General features: G+C 50.2%; 1 protein-coding gene across 7 annotated transcripts in view; it reads right to left on the reverse strand.

Annotated features, from left to right (window-relative positions):
• The window catches only part of LOC116839180 (P-selectin-like), a 66,977-nt gene extending 50,666 nt beyond the window's left edge, over window positions 1-16,311 (reverse strand). For 5 of the 7 annotated variants that reach the window (XM_032804918.2, XM_075067989.1, XM_032804915.2 and 2 more), the window contains exons 1-4: window positions 16,213-16,295; window positions 13,157-13,247; window positions 4,405-4,794; window positions 2,837-2,944 (exon numbers count right to left, since the gene is read on the reverse strand). In XM_032804918.2, the coding sequence (XP_032660809.1) occupies window positions 2,837-2,944; window positions 4,405-4,794; window positions 13,157-13,247; window positions 16,213-16,215 (592 nt within the window). In that variant the 5' untranslated portion in view covers window positions 16,216-16,295. Of the gene's footprint in view, window positions 1-2,836; window positions 2,945-4,404; window positions 4,795-13,156; window positions 13,248-16,212 lie in introns of all 7 variants that reach the window. The other 2 variants (XM_032804914.2, XM_075067988.1) reach the window with 2 other exon arrangements.
• Window positions 16,312-16,931: the final 620 nt, after the last annotated feature.

Below are 16,931 nucleotides of genomic sequence, written 5' to 3' on the forward strand. Positions count from 1 at the left end.
CTGTTTATTTACCCTGTACATTACAGAAATAGCCCAACTTCTCTAAGCATCTCTGTGCCGATGTCACTGCAGCCTCGCCAGCGTTAGCTACATTGATTTCTAAACAGATCTAGTTAATGTGGTACAAAAGCTATGTGTAGACAAGCCCCTACTCAGTTGGTCTGCTCCCCATGCACCTGTCTTTAGTGACTCAAAGAAATGTTGCCACTCCTTACATTTACTAGGCTGGAGCAAGAAGCAGGAATAAGGAGTGACCAGCAGCCCCATTGCTTCTTGTGCATCATCAATGGAACTATGTCTAACCTCCCATCAGTGTCACCTGTGCATATTTTTGCACAGCAGCTGGGTTGGCGAGATGTCACTGAACGGGACTTGTGTCATATGGAGAGTCTGTGTTACCTGGTACAATGTAGAGAAAGAAAATAACTCAGCTTGACTCAGCAGTCCCAGGCCAGGTTTGCAAGGCTGGTGCAATGAAGTTTCCCTTTCAGACCACCATATAACGGTCTGAGAACCTGCTGGAGTTTGTGAGCAGCAAGAGCAGACAACTGAAGCTCTGCTAATAATGGAGCATTAGCCTCGGACCTGTATGTGTACCCAGATTGACATTCACAAGGTGTTGCAGCTGACACATAGGAGAAAACATCTTTTTACTTGTAAATTGAGCACATTTTACAGGGAAACAGCAACACAAGAAACACAGGACTCTGGGATGCCCTGCCTCCAGAATCACCGTGCAATTCAGGCCTGAGCATGGATGGCAAGATGTCCAAGATGGCAGTGCAGTATTCTCCAAAGAAAATGGTGGCACAGATCCTAGGATGATAACTGATGAGGCAACATCCTGCAATGCTTCTAGCCAGGGGATGAGCATGGGGGGCTGTCTGGTCTACCCCCATCTCTAAGCCCTGTGACTTCATTAATGTCGAGTATCCCTAACTTAGTATAATTCCACAAGAAGTGAATTTCTCCTCCACATCACCAGAGTATGAGATCCCCCTCCAATGGCCAGTCCATGCACCCTGCCCTACAATATCTGTATGGGACTCTTTGGACACACTGCTGAAGTTTGACAGATGTGGCAGGGGACAACCCTTGTCCAGCCTGCAAACTCGGGTGGTCCCTGTGATTGTTGTGGAACTTCCCAAGCTAAATACATCAAACCAGTTATAATTAAGCTGGAGCTCAACTGCATTTTACAGTTAAAAACAAACCACTATGGGAGGATAGGGAAACCAGTCAGAGATGATACTTGTACATGTAGAGCTGGTAAAGCACAGATAACACGGAGATGAGTGTGGTGTAAACCCCAGAGAGATAGAAAGATTAGCGAGGGCTCCAGGCCAAACACCAGCTGCAAACACCACATGAGAAGCCAAAGGTATTAAATGCTAAGTCTGGGGCTGTTCAAAGAGATGAGGTTCCCAACTTCCAATCAGCATCAGTGGATCTGGGTTACTCCCAACATAGGCTCTGAGAATTCCACTATAAAATCAGTGGGGAGGAGGCAGGAACAGCTCCTGGCACCCATTTGCACACTCTGGAGCCCCTGCTGTCCAGTTCCCCGACGTCAAGCACAGCAGTGTGTCCAGCCCTTGCAGTTCAAACCCTTCCTGGCACTGGAACTTGCATGTGGAGTTGTAGCTAAATTCCCCCAGGGGATGGCTGCAGTCAGGCCTGGGGTCAAGGTTTTTGCACCTCACAACTAAAAGGACATACAGCAGCATGAGCAGCTGGGAGGCAGGGGGAGGGGTTTCAAGCACACATGCCTGTTGCTCCTCAAGTTCCCAGGTCTCAGGCTCTCTGGAGCACAGTCTACCCCAGCCCCTTGGCTTGAGCTTCAGCAGGAGCTGCAACATCCATACTGCTATTTGTAAAGCTCGGGCTGGAGCCCCCTAGCCCAAGTCTGGCTAGCTAGGCTTGCACCCAGCTTCAGTGGAGATGTGCTGTGACAGCCCTGCTGGGGCTGAGCTCTGCAAGGCAAGGAGAAGGGCACATGCTTTCTCTGGGTAACAGAGTGAGATAAGTAGCCTGTCTGAGAAGTGTCTGGCAGTCAGGGCCGGCTTTACACCAATTCCACTGATTCCCGGGAATCGGGCTCCGCGCTGAAGAGGGCCTTGCGCCTGCGCCTAAGGGGCCCCCGCTCCAAGGGTCTTCGGCAGCATTTTGGTGGCAGGGAGTCTGCTCCGGGGGTCTTCAGTGGCATTTCAGCGGTAGGGGGTCCTCTGGTGCTGCGGAAGACCCAGAGTGGACCCCCCGCTGCCAAAATGCCGCCAAAGCCGCAGACCGTCACCAAGTATTCCAGTCGGGCCCCGTGGGTCATAAAGCCAACTCTGCTGGCAGTCGGGCACAAGCTAATGCACCCACCAGCTGATAGACTTTCCAGGCCTGGAAGCTGCTGCAGGCTCAGCACAGCAGGAGGCTCCGCCCCCAGTTGAGGCCTGGGCACCCTGCTCAGCCCTAAGGGAGATAGCAACTGTTTATGCTGCTAGGGCAGATCCAGACTGACAGCAGGATAGGGGTGTAGCCTTACCCCTAAGGGAGAAACTGCCTGGGCTGACCTGGGGCGGTGCGCTATAGCAGCAGTGCGGTCAGGCACTTGAGAAGCTACAACACCACCCATTCTGCCTCCTTGGCCAGGGAGCAATAGCAAAGGCCATTCCTCCAGCTGTGCTAGTGTCCCTCTTTGATGAATCTAGGAGCAGCACTGATGGGTGCCCAGGCCATTGTCCCAGAGGAGGTCTCTGGGGAGACCTTCCAGAAAGTAAATGCAGTGACTATAGCAGGCTCTGCAGCAGGGCTCCCTCCCCTAGTGTCCCTGTTCAGCTTCTCTCACCTTGTTCACACTCAGGCCCGTAGAAACCAGGGTAGCAATCACAGGTGTAGTTCCCGATGGTCTCCACACACTCACCACGCTGGCTGCAGGAGGAACGCTGACAAGACGCTGCAGAGGTACAGCTGGGTTAGGATCCACCCTAGCAGATCCTTAGAGACAAATCATAACCCACCCCACTGCCTGGATCCTGCACTCCATCCCTGTTGCTTTTCTTAATTGTGGGATTCTTTTAGAGCCTGTTCAAGCCATGGGAAAAAAACTCTGCCTTCAAAGGCCTTGGCTCAGGCCCTGCAAGGGCACCCAAGTTTTGCCCAGCCAGGTGGCATTGGCACCTTTCCAGAAATTTGGAAGCAGTGGCTGCTTTGGACAGATTCTCACACTGCTCTTGGACCCAGAGGCGCTGCCTGTGGACAGCGCTGACCTGGATGGGTAGGCTGCTCTCTGGATTGAGATGGAGTGTTGCATGCTAGGCCCGCAGGGGACACACACATGCATTAATCAGAGGCCACCGTGTGCCACGTTTGGTTATCAGGCTGTGCTTTGACTTCCCTGTCCCTCCCTGCCCTTGCACTGATTGCACTCTGAAGAGGATAAGTAACTCTTTGGCAGGGAGACTCCACTGCATCTCTCAAGGGCTCAGAACAGGTGCTCCTGGGGCCAAGCACCTGGCATATCAATTTACAATGGGACTTTGTGATGAGAAGTATGTAGGGATCAAAGCAAGACTCATTCAGAGAACAGGTTCAGCTCCTGTCTGCATGGCCCATTTGTGAGGGAGAACTTGGAAGGCAGAACTTTAACTTCCCAACCAAAGGAACCAGCGAGACACAGAGAACACCACAGCAGTGAGTGCTCCCAAGCACAAGTGTTGCACACAGAAGCTAACATGCAAAGAGGGTGCAGGCCTGTGCTGCCGGCCATGGGACAATATCACTAATGTCTAACACCAGCTAGCACTAACCAGGCCCTTGGTGGCTGTCTCCACAGAGAAGTCAGGACTCAGTGGGCCATGGAGACCGACTGACCCTACAGATCAGGGTTGAGGCACTCTAGCTGGGTGGGTGGGTTAAGGTCCTCTGCCCAGACTATATCTCGTTGTAATAGTGTGTCTGGCCCTTTAAGGGCTAGAGGCCTGAGGCCAGGTAATGCTCGTTACAAGGAAGGCACAGCTGAGCAGGAGTCAGCTGATGTCCCTGGACAAGCAGGAAGCTTCAGAGGAGGGGGATGCTCAGGGAGAGATAAGCCAGGAGGCTCCTGCAGGAAACCCTTCACCAGCTGGCAGGGTTTGTGCCTGGAAGGAAGCCGGAGCCAGAGGGCTGAAAAAGGCTGAGAGCCAGGGAGAACATACTCCAGGAAATAAGGAAAGACTCCATTCAGGCAAGGCGAGAGTGGTTTGCGGAGCAACCTCAGACCACGAGGGGGCATGGGAGGCAGCCAGCCCATTGATACTCTTCTATGGACAATTAGGGACTTAATTCTCCAGAGCTGTCAATCCAGCAACTCTCCCCAGCCTTACATGTTAGACAGACACACACTTACATAGAGAATGACAGTGGTGGGGTGGTTACCTTGGTAACACAGCGCCTTCTTTTTCTTTTGGCAGTGCTCATCATTCCATCTTCCAGCATCACGGTCCCTCTTTATGTAAATCTCCACACAGTCTTGGTTCTTCCCTTTATTGTTGGGTTCCCTGTTAGCCCAATTCTCAGCCTCCTTCGTCAGGACCTTGTTGGTACCAACCCAGGTCCAGACATTCTTTATCTTTCGTATCCCAATCCAGTAGTATGTTTTGTAGTGGGGTAAGACACTGTTGAGATAAGCAATTTCCGCCTGGTTCTGGATTGCTACGAGGTCAGTGTAGAATGACCTGCAAAAGTTTCTGGCCAGCTCCCATGAGTAATCAGATTTGTTACCATAATGGTAGGTCCAGGCTCCCACTTCCATCTGAGTCATGAGCACTGTTGGAAAGGGTAAAAACAGGCAAACTTGTGTTACAGTCAGTGACAAAGCTATGGGTTGACTATCAATGGGTGACACCAGACTATATCTTATATCACACACAAAAGAACTGCATTAAAAGAACATTATTTAGGTTGCAAAGTCAAGCGCTCAAACATTAGGAAATGCCACAATTAAGGTTGCCCATGTAACTGAGTTCAGCCCCCTTGTGCGTATGCGTGATGGTATAGTCTTTAATGGCATGATAACATACAATTTTTCCATAGGTCCTCTGCCTCACTTGCTGCAGAGGATGGACGGTGCTCACTGAATGAGGAGCTAGCTATTCAATAGTTTGTTTTCTCCTCACTTGTCAATGTGTGACCACCCCAGCCTTATTTACTGCACACTATACAAACCCTGCTCTGAAGACAGAATTATTCATTTCCCCAAAGGCTTTTCTATAGTGCTCATCATTACAGTATCTGAGTGCTTCACAAACATTAATGAGATTATCCTCACAACAACTCTGGGAGATGAGCAGGTGGTATTATCCCCATTTCAAAGATGGGAACAGAGGCATAGAGGCACTGGTTCTCAAAGGTATTTAGCCACCTAACTGCCATTGATTTTATGGCAAGTTAGGTGCCTAAATACCTTTGAGGACCTGGACTAGAGAGATTAAGGTCGAAAGTAATTTTGGGTGTCCCATTTGAGTAGAGCCCTGTGCAGATACATAATTATATCCACAGATGCACATATCCATGGATATAAAGCAGATATCTGCAGACTTGCAGGGCTGTAGTGACAACGAGTGAGACAGGCTTACATGCTCCTGGTCAGGAGATACCTCTTGCACACACTAGTGTGACCAGAGAAAGCTGCCAGTGAGCCTAGTGCCCACCCCAGTGGGCAGGGCTGGAGGAGGTACAGCCATGCCTGAGGAGCTTCCTGGGCTGGGTGCTAGGTCCTGCGAGCGGCAGCCTGACATGCTGTGGTTTCTGGCCCAGTTGTTGGCCATGGCCCTGATTATCTCACTCATTGTCACTGGAGTCCTGCAAATCCATGGATATCTGCTTTATATCCACAGATATCCGCATCCGTGGATATAAACTGTGTATCCATGCAGGGCTCTACATTTGAGACCCCTAGGACCTGATTTTCTGAAGTATTTAGCATTATAAAGCACTTTCTATGTTCAGAGCACTGTTCCCATTGACTTCAGTTGCAGCAGTGAGTGCTCAGCACTTCTGCAAATCAGATCATAGGGTCTCAATTTGAGAACCCAGAAAGTGAGGAACACACATTCAGTGGCCACCTGGGAAGTTTGGTTTAAGTGACTTGCTCTGGGGCAGAGGCAGAATCCAGTTCTCCAGGGCGGCAGTCAACAGCCTTACCCTTGAAACCATCCCTTGTCTTCTTGCAGCCCTCTGCCTCATTCATCAAATACCTTCCAACTCCTGCAACAGATGAGGTTGGGTTCCTACAGACAACAGCTTTTTTCACTGTACAATCTGGATTCATTCCCTAGCATAGGTCCATCCTGTGCACTCAGCAAGGCAAGGGTTCTGGCATTTCCTATGGTATGAGTTCTTGACTTTGAAACATTAAAAATGTTCGTTTAAAGTAGGTTTGTGTGTGTGTGTGTGTGTAATTTCCTACGTTTTTTAAAAAGCAAATTGTAAAAAACAGAAGCTCTCTCACGTGGCATCATAGTGACACCAATATGGATCATCAGCAAGGTTAAAATCCTGAGATCAGGTGCACAGACCTCTGCTACCTAAGCTAATGGAGGAACCAATACCAGTAGCAGGTTTTCATAGTCCCTATGGGTCAGCACTAGAGGGATATGAAACATACATTTTGCCAGCGGATTTCATAGATACTTGCTGACAGCAGAGAACTTAGGAATTGTGGGCTCCATTCCAGGCTCTAGAGGAGAGTGTTCTCTGGTGGCCACAGACTCTTCTGCCTCTGTCTCCTAAGCATGGCCCCTTCTGCCCTGTCTGCTCCAACCTGTCCCTGTCCCAGGCATGTCCCTTGCCCATTCCTGGCTCCTCATCTCAGTCCCAGTCTCATTGTCTAGCAAGCCCTAGTCTCACCTCTCTGGACTCCCTGCCCTACCGCAGGCATCCCTCCACACCCAGTCCCACTCTCCAGTCCTGGCCACTCTCAGTTTCCCCCCACCCTCCAAGCTCCTTGTCCCCAGGCTCCTTGCCCAGGCAGTCCCAGTTCTCCCACTCCCCCCATCCTGGCTCTTCATCCAATCTATATCCCTATTGGCTCACAGGGCCACTATCCCTCCCTGGGTTTGTCATCCAGTCTCAGCAGCTATCTCCGGCCTCCTTCCCCCAGTGTCCTTGCCCAACCATTCCCCCTGAACACCAGCTCCTTGGCAGAGTTGTTTGCCTTCCTCTGCAGCATGGGGCACAAGTCACTTTCTGGAGGCTTCTCTTCAGCTTGAGGTCTTCAAACCGCAATTTGAGGACTTCAATAACTCAGACATAGGTTAGAGGTTTGTTATTGAAGTGGATGGGTGAAATTCTGTGGCCTGCATTGTGCAGGAGGTCAGACTAGATGATCATAATGGTCCCTTCTTACCTTAAAGTCTATGAGTCTATGAGTTGTCTCCCCTCCCCCTTCCCTCCTTCCTCCTACCCTACCAGTTCTGCATCCCAGTCACCTTGCTTAAATAATCCCAAGATCCCCCAAGATCCTCATCCAACATCACTCTTCCCCAACCTACCTGCTCCCACTCCCCTCATTTTCCTCCCTAGATCCCAGTCCCAGTCTCCTTGCCCAATCAGTCCCAGTCTCCCCTGGATCCCAGTCCCAGTCTCCTTGCCCAGAGAGTTCCAGCCCCTATCCAATTCCCAATCCCAGTTTTTTTCTCTCTAATGTAAACCTCCAGTCCCAGTCTTCCCCCTGGACTCCTTTTCCCAATCTACATCCTCTGCCATCCCCACCCACTGCAGGTCTGGCTCTTGCCCCGAGCTGGAGCATGACCAATATTATACATGGAATTTTCAGGGAATGTGGCTGCTAAAATCAAAGTCTCTACAAACTGCAGTTTTTCAAAGGCTTATAACTTGGCCAAATTTTTGGGCAGATTTTCACAGGCATCTTCCTGACGCAAACACCTACTCCCTGCCAAATTTCAAGTTCCTGCTCCAAAGTATGGGGGCACCAGAGCTTTTCAATGAAAAGCTCACCAGATTTTTTGAACATCAAGAAAACAACATATTTTTTCCATAGCCTTATTCTTAGAAATGGCTGAACTGTTTTGGTTGAAATTTTCCCAATAGTTCAGCTTGGGGCAGATAACCCATATGGAAAAATGTCAATCCAAATGGTTAAAGCCTGGCAAAGTTATAAGCAACTGAAAACCGGATCTTATAATAGGAAGTATTGGCCAACCTTAATGATAAGCAGCGCTACCAGCCTGCCTATAAGAGATCAGTCCAGTTCTAATGACCTATATGTGTTATTCTTGGATCTGACATCACAAATCTCATGCTGAGAGTCTCTACCTAACTAGCAGAGTTTAGTGAAATAAGAGATACAGGGACTGAAAACTGGTAAAAGGTGAACTTCAAAAATTAAAATGGCTTTAGGCTTTGATTTCTGGTCTGAATGTCTCCACTCAGCAGAGGCTAACAAGCTAAGAGACAGCTAACTAACCAACCCCTTTCCCCCTCTCCCCCCATTCTATGAAATCCTTTGGTAGGTTGTAGTGTAACGAAAGTATCCCAAAACGAGACACCACAAATATCAAATGTCTCACTGTGATCCATAAATGGATTCTATGCTGTTGTCACTGAAGGATGTATGCTGGGATACCTTCAGTGCACCAGGAAGAACCAAAAGGATTTCCCAGAGGGGGAATTGTTTTTAAGGAGGTTCATTAAAACTTATTTTTCCTCATATAAGTGCTCAAGGCCCTCTTTTGACAGGCACAGAAATATGGGATTAACTTAATTTTAATTTTAATCTTTCCTTTGTACTTTTACATATGAAGCCAGCAACAAAGTCTGAATCCAGAGCCAGATTTGAGCATTCTCATAAGTTGCTGGTGTTTGTCACTTCTCTGCTTTAGCAGCTAATATAACTATACAAGACATTTTTGGAGAACTTTGTAAAACTGAGTTTTGTGAAGAAGCTGGCCCAGCTGGTAGTGCTTACAAATCAGGAAAAGATAAAAATGAACTACAAATCAAGGCTGAAACTACCCGTGGAGCTGAACGTGACATAACTGAAACACAGTGTCTATTTATATTATTTCTCATCATTACCTGATGGAAACTAGCCACGGAGCTGAACGTGACATAACTGAAACTCAGTGTCTATTTATATTATTTCTCATCATTACTTGATGCGATCCAGGGTTTTTAGCTACTAAACAACCACCATATTGCAGTGTCTCTATGGTTATGGAAATCTTTCTGAAAATAGCCCTGAAGTCAGATCTTCTTCCAAACAGTGCAGCCTAGGGACCTGCCCTCAGCTCAGTAGTGTTCATTTCAGGGAACATATCATACACTTTATTTGCAAAGCATGGATCAAAAGTCTTGCACCATAGATTTAATACAACTTCTGGATTTGCCCCTTAGAGATAAAGCTCAACAAAAATGTTTTTCTGCATGAAATTCCAATATTTCAACATTTGTTTTCATCCAGAAAGCTTGAATTTTTTTTTCACAAAATGAAAGAGTTCAGAAAAATGTTGATTAGGAAAAGTCAAAATGTTTCACTTCAAGTCAGGTCTACATCCCTGGCTAGTCTGTGTCTCCCATGATACAACTACAGACGTGTTCCATCAGAGGGAAGACAACAGTGGATCTTGGAAGATATAGTATGGCCAAGGAGCCTGGCCTTTTGGATAAAATGGGGGCACGAAACACCCAAACTATAACTCCCATGAGACAGCATGTCACCAAAGATAGATGCAAGTTAATAGCAAACTGACTTGGGTTGAATTGACTTGAAACAAAAAATTTGATTTAGATTTTCCTCAATGGAAAATAAAAAAAAATCAACAATATCAAAATTTTCCTGTAGAAAATTTTGATTTTGTTGAATCTGCATTTTTCTTTAACAAAACATTTTGATGGAAACTTCCCAACCAGCTCCACTTTTAGCATTGCCTCATGCAGCATAAAGATTTCCCAGAAACGACCAGCACTTTGGCATCCATTTAGATGAGCCAAAAAGAGCCAGACTTGTGGTTAAAGTTTTATAAGAATCCATGGGAGTGCTGATATGATGGATTGGTTTATTTGCACAGTAGCCAAAGCCAGAGCCCTTTGGGAGTTCAGGAAGCTCAGCAAGCTGTCCCATCCCATTACTTTTCATGTGGTGCTTGAGGCCCTCTGCACATCTGCTAGTGATGGGCCTGAAAGTGGAGTTCCAAAGCATTATGTCACTCAGCTTGCTGAGTGACAAATACTCTTGTGGTATTTCTGGCCTGGTTGGAATAAGAAGGACTCAAAATCTCTCAAGAGAACTCCTCCCTGGAGAAGTAAAGCACAGTGTTGCTGACACAAGATGTCCTGGGGATTTGGTTTGAGATCTGGAATGCTGGGTGTTTAGCTGATGAAAATCTTCACACCTTTTGGTCTCTCCAACCCACCAAGCTCTGCTTGTCATTCCTGTTCTGCCTGGTGAACATTACACCCATGTTATGAGGGATGCACCTCAAATGCTTTACACTAAAGATGAGCCCAAACAACCCCCCAAAATCCAAACTTCTCCCCCTGCCTCTTCTCTATAATACGGTGAACCAGAACTCAAGACTCCCATTTCCATGGAGCACTGTGGCTCAGGACACCTGACCCCCCCATTCTGCAGCTGGTGCCCATCTCTATTTTGAACTTCACGAAGGGCTCAGATAAGCAATGTGACACTCTGATCCTCCTCTAAGGCCTCTTGAAATAATGCAGCAGGATTCCCCTAGAGCACAGCTTCCCCCAGCCCTGCTCACGATATGACAGCACTGGTGCTGATCTCAAGCCTGGCAGTGCAAGAATGAACAGTTATTTAAAAAGTGAACAGAATATTTTCAAATCAACTGAATGGTCTGGGGTCAGGGAGCTTTGTGCAGAGGTCCTGGCACAGTAATTCCCCAGGCTCTATGCTCATGCTGAGCCTGAGGTCAGAGCAGACATCAAAGACTCTTCAGTTCAAATGGTGCCAAGCCAGCAGACAGAAGACAAAAGCGATACTCAGCACAGACCGGCCTGCGCAAAGGAACTCACCCAAGAACAATATTCTCTTCCTTGCCCTGTTTCTTGTGGTGTAGATACCACTATGGGACAGCTCCTCACCTGATGTAAACCAGCAAAGCTCCATTGTAATTAATGCCACTGGCCAGGGCCGCCCAGAGGATTCAGGGGGCCTGGGGCAAAGCAGGGGAGCTGTGGCGCTTGTACTCACTCAGTGGTGGTCAGGGTCTTCAGCAGCACCAAAGGTCCTCCTGCCACCAAAGACCCAGACTGCCGCTGGGCCAGGGCTCACGGGGCATTTTGGCGATGGGGGGCTCTTCAGTCACTCCGCATCTTCAGCAGCACTGAAGGGCCCCCCACCACCAAAATGCCACTGAAGACCCGGACCGGCGCCAGGCCAGGGCTCACGGGGCCCCTGCAGGGCCCGGGCCTGGGGCAAATTGCTCCACTTCTCCCCCTACTCTGGGCGGCCCTGCCACTGGCCCCATATATGTACATAGCACATCCACGTTTCAACAGCACATGCCACGTTTCACAGCTAATTCCTCATGGGAAATGCCACTAGGAGAGCTGTGGGCTCAGGTCTAGCCTCCAATTCACAGGTGCAACTGAGTCAATGGGGATTGCGTCTGTGTATCTGAGAGCAGACCTGAATGTGAGAGGGCTCTCCTCTCTCTGCAACAGGTAGGGGAGGATCCACACATGAGAGGCGAGTAGCAACCTGTTCTTGGAGGAGATGTGATAGCTGGGCTTTCCAAGCACAGGCTGGCCAGGTATGGCGCAATCATCTTGTGCACCAGGGAGCTCCTACCTGAACTGGGTTCTGGGTGCCAGCTGTAGATGGCATGACTGGAGGGGCTACTTGGAAGGATACAATTATACACAGTCACAGTGTCAAGCAGGATTTCTGAGAGGTGCTATGAGGAATGTAGGGACTTTTTGTACAATTGTTATAAACCTCGGGGTCTGTCTCTACTTTGTAGTGTTACCCACTGGGCAGAAAGAGTTTTTCTCCTTGGAACCAGACAACTTAGCAAGAACTGGCTGGAATCTACACACAGGAATTGGAGACCCTGCATTGATAAGGGAAGAGCCAAATACTGGGCCATTAATGCTTAACTTCCTCCAAACCTCTTCAGGGAATCAGAGTGAAAAGGCCATAGGTGGAGACAAAGGGATGAGGTGGCTGTCTGTCTGTTAAGGTTGCTGTGATGAGCAGATGGACTCACACAGGCAGGGTCAGAGAGAGCAAAGAAGGACCCCGGAGAATCAGGGCATGGCAAAACCATTGCTCCTACTGATATGGACTCTGAAGCTTGGCTGTCTCATGCTGACTAAGGATGTACTGATGCTGGATTCCAGATAACTAATCAAAGCTACCTAGTTTTAAAAAGGCTGCCACATAATCTGCTGGGTGCATTGCTCCCTCAAAGGGGACAGACTCTTGTCTGGATTAGCTGCAGAGAGCCACAGTGAGAAATAGGGGTGCTGGAGGGGTGCTGGAGTCTGAAGGCCCAGGCCTGCAGTAATAGAATCACATGGCCTGCCCTTTGAAGTCTGGCACGCTAAAGGGGTTACTCCCAGGGCCCAGACCCTCTAATCCATAACAGGTGTCAACCTCCTGCACTCTATCTGCACCAACACTTGGATTGCTGCTGGTGCCGGTGCTGGAAATGGGGTCCAGACATTCTCAATGAAGTCAGAGGAGAGGGCTGGCCTGGACTATGCCTGTTCAGAGGAGTTCTTCGGCCCCTGGCCTGGCTGGGGAACTGTGAGATGCTTTGGGAAGCCAAGCAGGCCATGTGAAGGCCTCTCCATTGTAACTAGGGTGGAAGCACCTGGCTTCCATAGCCTCAGGAGGCAGTGTTTCTCAGGTAATTTCTAGGGACTCTACTGGTTTCTGGGATACAGGAGTGGCAAAAAGAAGGGAATAGGAGGAATAGGATTTAGATCCCTAAATAATCATCTCGGGGTCAGAATTCTTGCCCAAATGAAACTGTTTTAATGTGGCTGCCAGTAAAATGTCCCTGGACAGATCAGGAGTGACTGTTGGTGCCACAACAATACCACTTCTCTCCCAGGGCTTTCCCAGGGATGTGTCTGTGAATTCTCCCCCGGCAATGTCAGGGGCAGGCCACCAAAGAGTTGCAGTAAGGCTTACCCCAGCTAATGGCAGCAAAGCACAGGAGTTGGGTGACATTCCAGCCACATCCCCAAGCCCTTGGACTGGAGCAGAGTCCTACGGTGCTGCCCTAGGGATCAGAAAAACATATCCATAAACCCCTCAGTACTTCACAGCAGGCAGGTCCAGGCATATTTGACACAGTAAACTGAAACAGACACTGTTGGACACATCTAGCTGACACAGACATTATCTCTGCTTAGTATCAGAGGGGTAGCCATTTTAGTCCGGATCTGTAAAAAGCAACAAAGAGTCCTGTGGCACCTTAAAGACTAACAGACGTATTGGAGCATAAGCTTTTGTGCGTGAATACCCACTTTGTCAGATGCATGCAAAGTGGATATTCACCCACGAGAGCTTATGCTCCAATACATCTGTTAGTCTTTAAGGTGCCACTGGACTCATTGTTGCTTTTCTCTGATTAGTTCATATTTACAATGCAGATAAAATGCAGAATCTCAAAGAGCAAGAGTTGCCAGCCTCCATAGGGGAAGAAGGAACAGTCGGAATTTTAGGCAAGTGATTTGATTTAGCAACATCGTCTCCACAACAAGTTGTTAATGAACATCCTGGAGAATGTAACTATGAGCGTGAGATGTTGTTGGTCAGTGTCATGAGTTCAGCTCAGAGGATGGAGGCAGTTTTTATCCATAAATTAGATAGACAGCTGAGCATCTCAGTCAATCAGAGAAATATTCAGGTGTAATAGAGTTATATTAGAATTAGAGAAAATGGGAACCATCCATGGGTCTAAACCTGAAATGCTGCAAGCTGCTCCATCAGGCCGCTCCTCTCCCTGGGCTTCAGAGGGCAGGATCCAGCCTCAGCCCGAATGTCTACATAGCTGTGTGTGGGGCTATAGTGTGAGCTCTGTGAACCTGAGTCTGTAGGCCTGGGCTGTGAGACACCCTGCCGTGGGTTTAAAACACAGTGCAAATGTATCCTCTGGCATCTTACCAACAGGGGCCAAGCCCAGCCTTGCCCAGAGATCTGGGGGAAAGGAGCAGTGTGGTCTGAACCAGTTAAATTAGGATGGTGGTTTGGCAAGAGTTGTAGTTCTGGCTGCTCCTCTCATCCAGGTCTCAGCTTTCTGGGGGTAGCTGGCTGGCTCGCCAAGCAGCCTCCCAGGCCCGAGAGGCTCCATACTGTCTTTTGGATGGCAGGGAGGCTTTGAATGAGGCCATCTCTGTTAGCCCATCTCCACTTTCCCAACCAATCCTCATGCTGGGGTTGCTGCTATTCCACCTCCTGTGCGCCAGTTCTTCCCACTGACGCCCACAAAGCTCAGCTGTACCAGGGCATAGGGAGCCATTGGCTAGCATTCAGCAAGTCATTAATGTAGGAGCTCTGGAGGGAAGGCAAAAAGGAAGGGAAGGGGAAAGCAGGGGAAGAGGGCCGCCCATGCGGTTTTTAACCTTTAGCTCTGCTACCCAGGTCGGGATCTCCAGCTGATGTGCAGGGGATATTCATGGGTTTGCTGGGGGAAAGAGACTCTCAGCTCTGGTGGCTGAGTGAAATCCCAATTGCACAGTAGTGGGGATGGGGGCTCTCCTTATCAGCTCAGGGCTGGGCAGGATGTGTGTGTGTTTCTCTCCCTGGCCATTCAGTGCTGGGTGTGGGGGCTCCGCTGGAAGATCAGGATTGGGTGCAAGTGGGTGGGGCTCTCCTTGTCAGCTCAGGGCTGGGCAATGGGGTGGGGAGGGGGCTCCCCTGGCCACTCAGGGCTGCACAGTGGAGGGGGCTCCCCTGAGCAAGTCGGGGCTAGGCAGCAGAGGGGGCTCCCCGGGCAGCTCAGAGCTGGGTGGTGGTGGGGTTCCTGTGACTGCTCAGGGCTGGGCAGCGGGGGGACTCTCCCTGGCCATTCAGGGGTGGGCAATGAGGGGGTACTCCCTGGCTATTCAGGGTTGGGGCTCTCCCTGGGCAGCTCTGGGCTTGGTGATGGTGCATGAGGGGGCTCTCCTTAGATCAAGGTGGGCAGCAAGAAGGAGAGGGGAGCCTCCCTTGGCAACTCAGGGCCAGTGGGGGGGCTCTCCCTGGCAGCTCAGGGCTGGGAAATGGGAGGGGGACTCTTTTTGTCAGCTCAGGGCTGGGCAGAAGGGGGTGGGAGTGTTCTCTCTGGCCATTCAGGGCTGGGCAGTGGGGAGGGCTCTCCCTGGGCAGCTCAGGGCTGGATAGGGGTACAAAGGGGATCTCCTTCTCAGCTCAGGGCTGGGCAGGAGGGGGTGAGGGGGGTCTTCCTGGCAGCTCAGGACTGGGCAGCGGGGGGCTCTCTCTGGCTGCTCAGGGCTGCGTATTGGGGGCTCCCCAGCAGCTCAGGGCTGGGTGGGGGTGCATGGGGGGCTCTGCTGGGCAGCTCGGGGCTGGGCAGTGGGGGATGGGGATCCTCTGCTCTCTCAGGGCTGGGTATGTGAGGGCTAGGCAGTGAGGGGGGACTCCCTTGACAACTCAGGGCTGGGCAGAGGGGGGATGGGGATTCCCTTGACAGCTCAGGGCTGGGCAGTGGAGGGGGTACTCCCCTGAGTGCTCTGGGCTGGGCAGAGGGGGGATGGGGACTCCTTTCACAGCTCAGGGCTGGGCAGTGGAGCAGGGCTTCCCTGACTGCTCAGGGCTGGGCAGCAGCAGGGGGAGGTACGGGGCTTCCCCTGACAACTCAGGGGTGGTCAGTGGGGCTCTGCTGGTTGGAGCTGGGTGGTCTCATTTCAATTAATATTGGAGAGTTGAGCACAGGAGAGAACTTAGCCCTCCTCACCACCTGGAGTTTCCTTCTGCAGCAGTCTGTGGGACACTGTCAGGGCATTGTCCCTGTTGCCCATGCAGGGTCCTGCTCTCGGGGCCATTTGGGGTCTCTGTTCCTGGCATTGTCTCCTGTACCCACACTCAGAGGTGTCTGGAGTGGAGGGTAAGGGCTGTTGCTAAGGAGCCAGCTTGGAACTCTCCCTTGTGAGCAGCAGCTCCTCTGCCTGCCTCACTCCTTCCTAAACACTGCACAGGTGAAGCCAGACACATCCCCAGGTAGAAGAAGGTGCTAGACCTACCATCTCCAATGCCGACCTGCCAGCCTTCACTTTCCTCCCTTCTCGCTCAATCCCTGGACCGAGATGATTTAAACCAGCCCTCTGCTTGGCTGGGTCTTGCAGCACTTCCTTTAATGTGTGCAGAACCTCATTGCATCCCTTTCCTGTTCCTCCCCCTACATCGAGTCACAGCTTGAAGAATTTTTGGGCCAGAGAGAGCATGACTGTGAATCCTGGTGGGTAGGGACTGACCTGAGAGGTGGGAAATCCAGAGCCCAGTCCCCCTGCTCCAGTGATTTGGTATTGATCCAGAATGCAACAGCTGAAACTGAGGGATCCTCCCTCAGAATATCCCTTAGGAAACCTCTCCTGAGAGGTGGGAGATCCCTGTGCAAATCATTTCTTCCCCTTAAGCAAACAGGGGAATTGAACTGGGGCTCCCACAGGCCAGCTGAGTGTCCTAACCAGTGGACTAGAAGCCATATGGTAGACACCACCACCTCATTCTCTGGCAGCCAGACTTTGATGGGACCTGCTCCAGTGGATGGCCTCTGAGAAAGCGTACTGGATGGGGCCCTGCATGCAAGTCAGATGGCTCCTGTCTTCTCCCAATTCACAGATCACCCTGGGGCTTAGGCAGAAGCTAAGTACTCAAGGTGCCTAGAGAGAGGCAGCCGGGCGCATGCCCCAAGGCACAAACTTAGGTCTGGAGGGGACTTTTCCCTGAAAACATAGGTGCC

This window comes from Chelonoidis abingdonii, chromosome 7 (genome assembly GCF_003597395.2).
Source record: "Chelonoidis abingdonii isolate Lonesome George chromosome 7, CheloAbing_2.0, whole genome shotgun sequence".
In the NCBI taxonomy this organism is placed as follows: Eukaryota; Metazoa; Chordata; order Testudines; family Testudinidae; genus Chelonoidis; species Chelonoidis abingdonii.